Raw genomic sequence first — 11980 nt, 5'->3', positions numbered from 1 at the left:
TGATTTTTTTTATTTGCTTTAATACCTTTCATTTGTTGTTATGACATTGTTTGTGGCTAATTTTTAAACATTGAGGACAATGCTCATTTCTAGGTTTGGGGGTATTGGAGTTTAGCAAGTAAACTTGGTTTTTCTTAAAAAAATTTTAAATAAAAAATAAAAAATTTAAATTTCTTTCTTGTTTTGAATCTTGTTTAGTCACTTTCCGAACACATTTGATGAGATTGTGATAAATGTTGCATGACTTAAATGAAAATTGAATTTTATTTATTTATTTATTTATTATTATTATTATTTTTTTGTTCCTTGTAAATTCTTCTTGTAAAATAAATAAAATAAAATAATTCATTAATTAATTAATTTGGCATCGTTCTAGCATGATATGTTCGAAACCTTCTTTGCACTTGCCATTTGTTTCATAATTTTCCAATTAAAGGATTTGCATGACCCAAAGAATTGTATCAAGCATAAATTAGACTTATATAACCATATAATGTGAGCTTTTGAGCCTTGTGCTTCATTTCATGAGTGTTATACACATACTCTTATTTTCTTGTCATCAAAGTTGTTGTTTGATCTCATTATTCATTGATTTGGTTGAACACTTAAAAGTCATTCATTCTTATGCAATTTGATTTCATGACATTTAAAGAAATGATATTAAGGCCTTCTTTGGATCGTTTGTGCCTTTCAAGCTAACCTTATGCATGCTTAAGCATGATTTTCCATTGTTAACCATTTTGAGCCTACATGTAAACCTTTTCTTTCATTTTACCAATTATATTTGCTCGCCTTAGCCCGAAAAACAAATATTTACCTTTCTAAGGAACTCATGAGCTCTAATTCGGATGTGTTTTTCATGCTAAGTTTGGGAAGGGATATTACATAGAAGAAAAAAAGAAAAAAAAGAAAATCACACAATTGGTGAAAGAAAAGAAAAGAAAAAAGTTATGATTAAATGGTAGTTGAATGAAATTTTGTTTTTGGGTTTCATTGGTGTTTGGAAAGGAGTTTAAATCATTGTAAATGAAGGTATAAGGAGTTTTGATCATGTAAAAGAAAAAAAATCTAATCGTGATGATTCCAAGTCTTGTAAACAATTTTTTTTATGCTCTTACATTGTGAGTTCCTTGGACTTTGTATTATCCATACCTTTCATTTCTCACTCACCTTACACCCTTGACCCCATTACAACCTATAATAAAGACCTAAATTGATCTTAAATGTCATGTGGTTGAATTGCATTCATTTTTCTACTTTTAAGTGTTTGGCATCCTTCTTGAGATCATATTAATGCAAGTTCTTCATCTTTCTATTTCGAGTTAAGTCTTTATGGTTTAACTCTAATCTCATGTTTATAACTGAGTGTTGCATTATAGCCCTCTTCCGAGTGATTCCTTTGTGAGAGGACAACTTTGGTGAGATTTGAAGTTGAACTTGTGCTTTGTATGATTTTTGAAATTGTGTGAAAACTAAGATTGGGGAATTTGTTGCATTTGGCTATCACACTACCACACTTTGAGCATATTATGTTTTGAACTTTGCCGCTTTGTGAATAATGTTTAAAATTGAGCTTTTATTGTTAAAACGTTTAAGTCATGTGTATGAGTCATTTCTCTTCACAAAATGTTCGGAAAGATTGTTTTGAGTTTTTATTTTGATTTTGTTTTTTTTTGTTTTTTGTGTTTTGTGTTTTGTTTTTATTTTTATGTTTGTTTTTGGTTTTGGTTTTGCTTAAGAACTAACAAATCTAATAAGTTTTCTAACCATTTTGTTTTGTAGAGTTAGAAAAACGTTTGTGGGTATCGTAACTGTTAAACCCTCAGGAGACACAACTCCTCCTACTAGGGATGCCTAGAGGTTTAAAGGCTTGTTGCATTCGCTCAATGCAATCGAGTTACCTACGAAAGTGGTCTAGTTAACTTCTTGTTTTGTTTTTAACTTTGTTTTGTGTTGTTTTGCTCGAGGACTAGCAAAATCTAGGTTTGGGGGTATTTGATCGGTTCATAATTGTATATCATTTTGTACCCTTCTAGCTTATGATTTGGTTATGTTTTTTAGTTAAACTTGTGCTTTTAATCCTTTTTGTGTTTATCTTTCAGTTCATTGAGCTTTAGGTAATAATGAGGGCTTTGGATAGTAAATGATGCAATCCATGCATGTTAGGGCCTAATTTGGATGAATGGATGAAGAGCTTAAAGACAAACTCAATTTTGGCTACAGTCCCCTGCCAGCCCAGTTTCGTAGGTCATATTGCAAGCTTTGTTTCAGCAACCTACATAGCTCGGATGAGGCCACATTCTTCATGAAAGTTGTTCCAATGGGTGTATACTATAACATATCCAAAATTCAGCCCCATTGGATAAATATGGAGTCTGTTACCTAGCAAACACAGAACCATGCTCAGGATGGATTTTATCAGCGCGCAAAATGAGTTAGCAATTTGTTTTGGCCTTAACTTCCTCCTCCGACCTTGGATTGGCCCAAATGATATATGGCTGGAAAGAAGACATTCTGAACTTCAAGTTTGAGTGCTTAAAGTCTTAATTTGCTTAAGGGAAGCCCAATTCGTAAGCCCTTGAAGTTTCTGGTCATGCTGACCTCAGGATGAGCTATTATTTCTGGTTGGAAGCTTGGTCATGGTGACATGAAGATGAGCTAGGGCTGCTGGTGGGATTTATTAGTGAAGTGCATCAACCATTTCAGATTTTATAATGGAAGTGTTGTATGCATTAGTGAAGTGCATCAACCATTTCAGATTTTATAAAACAAGTGTTGTATGCATTAGCCATACTTAATTCAGATTTTCAGCTTCCTTAGGCCTATATATAGTGAGGTTTCCCAAGCTTGTAAACACACCCCAAGGGGGGGAGCTCTCAAACACTTCTCTAGAGCTCCCTTCCCTTCTCTCCCTCAAATTCTCTTAGTTTTATTTTCTAGTTTTCAATTGTTGTAATGAAATATTTGTGCTGAAATTCTTCTTAAGTTTTCTTAGTTCCACTTAACTTTTCATTATGTAAATTCTTTTCTTTAGTTTCAAGTTTGATTAGTTTCCAAGTTTCAATTATGGTTCATGTTCTTATTCATTATGCTTATAAGTTAATATGCTAGTTTGAATGATTGATCACCATTTAGGCTTGCATGTTAGCTATCTTGGTTTGAATTAAGAGTATACACCATGCTTTAATTCGAATTGAACTATGAATAGGAAGAGTATGTATGGACATTCGACAACAGGGATTAGATACATGCTTGGTTGTTTAAATTGTTCTTCTATGCTTAATGGGTTCCTAATGCTTAATTTTAGGTTAGACAACAAATGATCAAATTAGGGAATTAGGAACACAAGGTTATGACCAAACACCATGGCTTAATCATACTTTAGCTAGAATCAATCCGTTAATCTAATTGAACTTGGGAACTTATCTGCTTGAGTTAGTTATTTTCTTTCTTCCTTGTTTTATTTATTTCCCTTCTTTTTCATTTCTGTTTTGTGTAGGGAAAATGAATTGAATCATTCAATCACCAATCCTCGTGGGATCGACCTCGCACTTACATACGCTATACTACCGAACGGCTCGTGCACTTGCGAGTATCACAAGTTGAGGATGCAGCTTAATCCATTTTGGTGCAGCTGTATTTACGCAACAGTGTACGCGGGAGCGTGCGTCGAGTGTGGAGGCAACGGAGGGAACGCTTGAAGTTGCTCCAAGATTGGGCCTAGGTCAGCGGTGGTAACGAGCCCACCTTGATGGGAGGTTCCACCATGCTCAGCGGTGGAGCCACGAGGGTGGCTAGATCCGGCCAAGGGCCTTGGGCGACTGCAGTGGCTAGCGCAATGGTGAGAGGTGGTGGTGCCACCATGTCGGTCGCGGGATCATGCATCGGGCTAACCGACTGATCATGGATCAGATTGACCAGAGAATCGTTGATCGGGTAGACCAAGGACTCGCAGGTTGGTCACCAAGTCATTTGGTATTTTCCTGATCATTAGTGATAAAATGTAATTAGCTCGCATGATAAAAACGCGATTATATGCCAACTATAATATCACTTGTGCCTTTAAATAATAAATCTATTAAATAAGGCATGTTTTATAATTCAAGCAATAAAATATTAATGGTTAATATTTATTAAGAATATACACTAAATCGAAATAAATACAAAATACTAATATTTATTAGGAAAGTGCATTAACTCATAATTGAATACTAAATACTAATATTATAATTGAGAATTATTTAAATTAGGAAATAAATGAATGAGAGGGAACAAATTATCTCTGTGTTTGGAAGTCAGCCATGGGGGAGTCTTTTGCAGAACCGTTCGAACCCAGGCGTGGAGCTCAGTTGCCATTGATGCGACGAAGAGGCTGGATGTCACGGGAGATCGACAAATCCGAGCCTCCTGGAATCTACGGTGGCCTCGGAGCGGCGAGGAGAAGAGCAGAATGGCCTCCTCGGAGCTGGGCAGGTCCGACGGAACTGCAATCGGCGCGTTGGAGATTCTCCGGTATTGAATGGCGCTGCAATTTCTGGTTTTTTTGCTGATCGGAGGATGCTGGTTCCGATGGCGCTGGTGGCTTCGCGAAACGACGTCGGGACGGACCTCCACGAAACTTGGCCGCGACTTCCAGTTTTTCTGGAGGTAGTCGTCGGCGAGTTTCCGGCGTCAAGTGGCGGAACTTCGTGCTGGCGTCTACTGTTCGGACGTCGACACACGCGATGGTACCGTCGGTGTGGCCAGGCGACGAGCAGAAGTCGCTGATTCGTAAATGGCAGCGGCTGTAGAGAATTTCGCCGCCGCCTGGGGCTGTATTCCGGCGGCTGTGTACGGTGCCAGCAGCTAGGCTTGGAGGTAGAGGACCGGTGTTCATGGGAGGAGAGGTTGAAGACCGGTGTTCGCGTTGGCTGGCGGTGGCATGCTGGTTGCAGATTGCACAACCACGGGTGTCTAGAGAAATTCCTCTTGATCTCGATTTTTCCTCCTTTATTTTTTTATACAGAGAGGAAAATGGCCATCGGGTGGCTTGAGAAAATTTCGCCAACAAGCCTTAGTTGTTTTCGCTGTGTTCTTCGTTTTTGGGCCTCTCACCATGGTGATTTGAAAACTTTGGATTGATGATGGAATCAATGAATGAGGGGAAAAACGAATTTCCCTTTATTTGGATTCGAGAGCATCGCATTGAGTATATCTCGAATCTCTCAATGAAAGCACCAATTTGTGGGAGCAAATTTCCTCCCACGGGAATATTCGCTTAAAGATTCCTTCGTCTTCTCCGCCTCTCTTTCTCCCTGCAAAACGAATAACAATAAGAGGACCACACCCGAGGGGTGTTGGCCAAAGGCCCTCCGATGCCTAAGTCAGTTCAATCGATCTGAAGAGAAACGATAGCTAAAATAGGGTACGGAGTTATATGTGTTCATGAGGTAAACCGGGCGGCCGGAGCCTTATGTAAAAGAGGGAGAGAAAGGAGGTGGCTAGGGTTTCTGAGAGATAATTTCTGCAAAGTTTCAGTAGGAGTTTAGACGTACCTCAACCCTTGTATGTGGCCATCCTTTTATAGAGGTCTCGGGAGCTAGGATTTCAGAGGAATAATTCCGTAGATGGAAGGGATTATTCCTCCCCAATTTGGCGAGATTTGACTAATTAGGGATTTGATTTATTAGGGATATAAATCAAATCCCTATTTGAGGTAATCAAATCAATACCTAATTTAATTAGGTAACTCCTCCTTTAATTGAGAATATTCGTAGGAATCAAATCAATCCTTAAACATAATTAGGTAAAATTCTATTTAATTGGGTAACCCCCAATTAAATTGAATAATTCCCAATTAGGTCAAATAATCCCCAAATGGTAGGAATTATTTGACCTAGGGTTATGAATTAATTCGGTTCCCACAATGATTACTGAAGAGAAGCAGATAAACATGTAATACGAGACAGAAGAGATGGAAGCTTGTAGAGACCGTTCTTACATAGGCCCTGAAAGAGGAGAGAACCATTAGAGCAATCAAAAATATAAAAGTGTTGAGAATCAAAGGCACACAAAACATTATTATCACGACAGAGTTGTGCAATAGACAGAAGATTTTTACTCATGGAAGGAATCGCATAAACATTGTTTAATTGGAAAGAGTTGGAGCCAATGGAGAGTGACATGTTACCCGTATATGAAATAGGCATCTGATCTCCATTGCCAAGGTGAACTGTATCATGACCATTGTATGGGAGGCGTTGTTGGAGAAGGCTTGGATTCCCAATCATGTGAGTGCTGGCACCTGTGTCAGGATACCAAGAAGGGTCATGCAGAGAAGGAGTGGTATAAATGGGAGCAGGTGAAGGAGTGGTCTGCGGCTGTCCTGCAATCTATAATCCAGCGAATGCAGTGTGCAAGGAGTTGGGTACATGTGGACGGGAAAACTGAGAGAGCATAGGACATGTCGGAGCAAAATGACTTGAGCCATGGCAGAGCTGACAAGAGGCAGTAGGTGCTATACCCAAAACACCAGGAGCCGAGGAACAAGAACCAGAGTTGTTTCGACGACCATTATTCCTGTGGTTCCAATTACTGTGCCTGTTATTGTTTTGTGAACCAGAATTTGAGAAGGAAGGCCGGGAGGCACCCTGGGAGGCAAGCAAGGCAACCGGCTGAGAGGAAATGGTAGGTCGGCGGTGGGACTCTTGAGTCAGAAGACTAGATCGTAGAGCACTGAAATCAGGAAGAGTATATAGGCTCTCAAGAGCTGTCACCAACATCTCGTACTCATCACCAAGGCCTCGGAGAACAGCATTAACCAAGTCTGTATTAAAGACTGGTTCTCCTATGGAAGCTAGCTGGTCAGAAATCGATTTGGCCTCCTGAAGATAATCTGAGACAGATCTAGTCCCACGAGAAATCTCATTAAGACGACGCCGAAGATGAGAGGAGTTGGCAGTTGACTTCTGAGTGAAGTATTTGGAGATAAGAGACCACATGGAGGCAGAGGTTTTGCAGCCAACTATAGAAGCAAGAATGGGTTCTGACAAAGTAGCAGATAGTGTACTGACAAGAGTCTTGTCTGTACGAACCCAATGATTATAATCGGTTGAAGAGGTGGCTGGACATAGATGAGTGCCATCAACATATTTGAATAAATCTTGTCCAATAAGGAAGGCTTCAACCTGATGATACCACAAAAGATAGTTATCATCATTAAGCTTCACCGTCACAAGGTGGGTGATGTTGGGGAGAGAATATGTGGCCATGGCAGCAACGGTTGAAGAGGCAATAGCGGAAGAACTCATCTTAGAGACAGAGGAAGGGGGGGTGCTGTGATTGTGGTGGTTGGAATTTGAGGCGACAAATCTAGAATGGTTGGGCAGCGATGGAGCGAGGCCGTTTAGGTGTTGTGCGACAAGCTTGAGAAGAAGAAAGAAGAATGGCGCTGATCCCAGAGAAGAGAAGAGAGAAAATAGAGACCCAAAACCCTAGGAAAGAATTTTCTTTGATACCATGTAAGTTTGTAAAATCTGAATTATTATTCTTCTCACTATTGGAGGAAAATATATATATACAGCAAGCTAACATTATAACAGGAAATATATATATAAAGGAATTCCTAGTCTATAGGGATTGACAATTAATATAGTTGACTGGAGAGATATAAACAGTATATACATCAATTAGCTATAAATCAGGGATGCTGTCTAACAATAGATAAAAGCAGCAATATAGTAGACTGCTACTCTTTTATTCATGTAGTAGTAGTGAGTAAGTAGTTACTTCATTCCTAGCTATTTGCGCAAATCCTTGAAATAGGCAGCTAAAGCTCTCCCTGGAGATTGCATAATCTCTTCCTGGTGCTTTCATATTCCCTGCTGCATTGCCTCCACCACTACCACCACCACTTGCTGTTACATTGGACGACTTACCCCCGCCAGCATTTTGATTTCCAACCTGGCTATTGCTATTACTATTAGAGCCTTTGCTTCCTCCCATATTTGCAATCCGAAGTGTTTTTCGGGTTGTTTTTTTTTTCTTGGTGAGATAAGACAATCCAAAGTGCAAATTACTCGGTTCTGTCTCTGTGGCTTTGTTGGAGGGGTGCATGGCAATATATACACACAGATTGTAGTGCATCAGTTTGATTCTAAGAATTAAAAGAGTCAAAAGTGGAAATTAATAGAAGAAGCATTGGAACTGCCAGAATAATATTGACTGTGAGTTTTCCAATTACCGTGATGGGATTGGGATTCGAATACGTGAACCTTTGGATGAAGATTATACATTGGAATATGGTGTTTCCAATCCAATCCAATCCAAGTATGTGGTTTCTGAATGCTAATTAAGAAGAAAAGGATGGTATTGAAGTCAATGCATTTCCCAACAATTGTACAATAAACAAAGCTTGAACGTCATCGAAGCTCTGCTAATTCAACCCGAAAAACTCCATTGGAATATGAAAACAGTAAGACAGTCAAGAACTCAATCATTAGCTTGTTCTAAGTGGCAGAAACTTGTTATCTTTTTTTCATTTCGTTTTGATGCAGATGAGTATGGTTATATTCCCCCGTTGGTACTCTGTTAAGGAAAGCTAATCTGGGGACAAGACTCGCAACTTTTTAAATCAGGGAAAAAATAAAAATATAAAAAGGGCCCCCGTATAGCCGCCCAGCTATACCTTTTATGTCGAATATTTCTAAAGAGTATAGCCGCGCGGCTGTACTATTTGTTTAAAAATAAAATAAAAAGGAGTTGCTAAAGCTACTAACAATAACGCAGGCGCTTTCCTACGCTTCTGAGTAGGACCTCGAACTTGTGTGGTGGAATTGCTCTGTCAATGGTTCTACAACGCTACTCCTTCACCCTTTCCCCGGGCTATGTCCACTTGCCCTTTCAGCAAGTAACAAATGGCCCACTCCGTGGAGTTCAGGTCATGCTACATTCACTTTGATGTTACAACCGCAAGGACAAGAACACCCCTTAAATCTTGCACTTGGTAAGTATCCAGAAACCAGACATTAATCATAATAAAGCCTTTGGTTATGAAGTGAAATTGATAAAGTCAATTATCATATATCAACTTTGGTTATGAAGCTATTGTTGTGTTATGTTTGGCAGCATTTTAAAATAATCCAATAGTTTATTTCTTTTTGTTTGGCTTGGTAGAAAGAAACTTAAAGCTTGCAATTGTAAGCATCGTTCCAGAAAAAGGCAACGAGGTAAGGATGAAAAACAATTGTTTATGTTAGAAGATGCCAATAGAATATGAAAGTGATCATTTAACTGCTGCATTAGAAAATACTAAAAATAAACTGGCCATCCATTTTGAGACCCTTTTTGTCATTGGTGACGAACCCGGGAGATAATTCCAACATGAAGTCACAACCATGATGTATCAAAAGTCGACAAATGACCAGATGATTAAAAACTGGTTTTTTCTTAACTTCTTCTAAACAATCAGGAGCATGATAAGCTTTAAAAACTCACTAGGTTCAGAGAAAGAGATAGAGATAGCCAAAGAGAAAAACAATACCAAAAAAATGATTAGTTTGGGAGGCCTAATAATCATTCTTTCAAGCTTTCTGTGTCTGCTCCTTGTCTTAGCTTTCATCAAGATCCTTCACAAACTATGGTGGACTCCGATTCGCATACAGAAGCTGATGGCTTTGCAGGGGATCAAAGGCCCTTCTTACAGATTCATCCATGGAAACACCAAAGAAATCTCCAGCATGAAAAAGGAAGTCATGAGCAGGCCCCAAATTTTATCACACGACATACTTTCTGTAGTTCAACCTCACATTCACTCGTGGACCAAGATATATGGTAACTGACAAACAAGCCATCTCAATTAGTTAACTATTGTATTTAAATCTTATTTCTATCTAAACAAGATCACTTTTGGTCATTTTTCCATGCAATTACAGGTAAGAATTATCTTCAATGGCATGGTTCTCAGGCTCAGTTGGTCATTACAGAACCTGAGTTGTGCAAAGAGATACTGAATAACAAAGGCAGAGCTTATCCGAAAAGAGAGCCCCCAAACCTTGTGAAGAAGCTAGTGGGAGATGGCCTTGTGGCAACAACCGAAGCTGAAAAATGGGCAAAATTGCGAAAACTGGCCACCCATGCTTTCCATGGAGAGGGTTTAAAAGTAAGTTTTTTTAAGCTACTGGTAATTTGTAGCAAAGAGTATTATAGTAATAGCTTTTTCAACTATATTTAAACACGAAAAGATTAAATTGAAGTCAAAAGTCTGCTAATAGCATAATTGTATTATTGTTTTACTAGAGTATGATTCCAGAAATGGTAGCTAGTGCCGAGACGATGCTAGAAAGGTGGACAGTTTACGAAGGAAAAGAGATTGAGGTTTATGAAGAGTTTAGATTGTTCACGTCGGAAGTGATTTCCAGAACAGCATTTGGCAGCAGCTATGTAGAAGGACAGAACATATTTGAGATGTTGATGAAGTTAGGATTCCTAATAGTAAAAAATTTTCTCAAAGTCAGGGTTCCTGGAATCAGGTAACATAGTACTTTTAATACTCCAATTGAAGAGAACAGGAAGTAAAAAAAATTTGGAGAGTTACTTCTGTAATCTCAGTTTTAGTCTTTCATTCAATGTTGCAGTAAGTTTCTCAAAACCAGTGATGAGATTGAATCGGACAAACTTGAGAAAGGAATTCATGCCTCCATAATAGAGATGGCCAAGAAAAGAGAAAAGAAGACAACGGCTGGAGAAAAGGAGAGCTTTGGGAGTGATTTTCTTGGATTACTTTTGAAGGCTAATCATGAAGCCAATGAGAACCAGAGGATTTCGGTGGATGAGTTAATTGATGAGTGCAAGACATTTTACTTTGCTGGACAAGAAACCACTAATACATTGCTTTCTTGGACTGTCTTTCTCCTGGCACTCCATACGGATTGGCAAGAGGAAGCAAGAAAGGAGGTGCTACAATTATTTGGCGAACAAACTCCAAATCTTGATGGCATTGGCAAACTGAAAACAGTAAGAAATTTGTCTAGGTGGTAGAAATATGTTCTCAATAAAGTTTGAGATCCTGATTCAGTTATCTATTTTTTTCATTTTCATGCAGATGAGTATGATCATCAATGAGGCTCTAAGGTTATATCCCCCTGTTGTTGCGGTTATAAGGAAGGTCGAAAGGGAAGTTAGACTAGGAAAGCTCATTGTTCCTAGTAATCTTGAATTGATTGTCTCAATCGTAGCACTTCACCATGATCCTCAAATCTGGGGACAAGATGTGCAACTTTTCAAACCAGAGAGATTCTCAGAAGGGGTTGCCAAAGCAACCAACAACCATGTAGGCGCATTCATACCCTTTGGACTGGGACCTCGAACTTGTGTGGGCTTGAACTTTGGGACCACTGAAGCGAAGATTGCTTTGTCGATGATTCTACAACGCTATGCCTTCACCCTTTCGCCGGGTTATGTCCACTTGCCCTTACGTTATCTTACAGTCCGGCCACAACATGGAGTGCAGGTAATGCTGCAGTCACTTTGAACTGCCCCAACATGGAGTGCAGCCAAGCTTGCCTTGTACTTTCAACTTTACAAAGCGATTGTTCTCTGTAGTTTGGCAGCATTTTGGATGGTCCAAAAGTTTTCCTGTTTGTGTTTGTTTTTTAGTAGAATGAAATCTTATGATTACTTTTTGATAATAAACATTTTCAGTTTGAATGCATCATCCATATATAGTAGAAGGAGTTTAAATAAATAATGGCAGAAAGAAAGCATAAACACAATACGAAATTAGTAATTAATCCCAAAACCAAGAAGAGGGTACTTTGATTAACATAGATAGAGACATTACATAAAGATAGATAAATAGATAGATTAACAAAAGCAGCAATATCGTAGACTACTACTCTTTTATTCATATAGTAGTAGTGAGTAAGTAGTTACTTCATTCCTAGCTATTTGCGCAAATCCTTGAAATAGGCAGCTGGGTTGCTCTCATAGCTCTCCCTGGAGA

At 38.9% G+C, this 11980-nt stretch overlaps 1 protein-coding gene across 1 annotated transcript; it reads left to right on the top strand.

Annotated features, from left to right (window-relative positions):
- Positions 1 to 9453: 9453 nt before the first annotated feature.
- LOC110757768 (cytochrome P450 CYP749A22-like) lies at positions 9454 to 11689 on the top strand. The gene is made up of 5 exons (XM_021959480.2): positions 9454 to 9810; positions 9912 to 10138; positions 10276 to 10508; positions 10614 to 10992; positions 11081 to 11689. The coding sequence occupies exons 1-5, from the start codon at positions 9528 to 9530 to the stop codon at positions 11507 to 11509; spliced, it is 1551 nt and encodes a 516-aa protein (XP_021815172.2). The 5' UTR covers positions 9454 to 9527; the 3' UTR covers positions 11510 to 11689.
- Positions 11690 to 11980: the final 291 nt, after the last annotated feature.

Source organism: Prunus avium, chromosome 1 (genome assembly GCF_965620075.1).
Source record: "Prunus avium chromosome 1, drPruAviu1.hap1.1, whole genome shotgun sequence".
NCBI lineage: Eukaryota > Viridiplantae > Streptophyta > Magnoliopsida > Rosales > Rosaceae > Prunus > Prunus avium.
The sequence above is the reverse complement of the archived record's forward strand: the minus strand, read 5'-3'. Positions and strand labels throughout refer to the sequence as shown.

Coding starts and splice junctions, on each gene's coding strand:
- LOC110757768 (XM_021959480.2), top strand. CDS start 9,528: ATGATTAGTTTGGGAGGCCTAATAATCATTCTTTCAAGCTTTCTGTGT. Junction 10,509..10,613: donor GTCAGGGTTCCTGGAATCAG/GTAACATAGTAC, acceptor TCAATGTTGCAG/TAAGTTTCTCAAAACCAGTG. Junction 10,993..11,080: donor GCATTGGCAAACTGAAAACA/GTAAGAAATTTG, acceptor ATTTTCATGCAG/ATGAGTATGATCATCAATGA.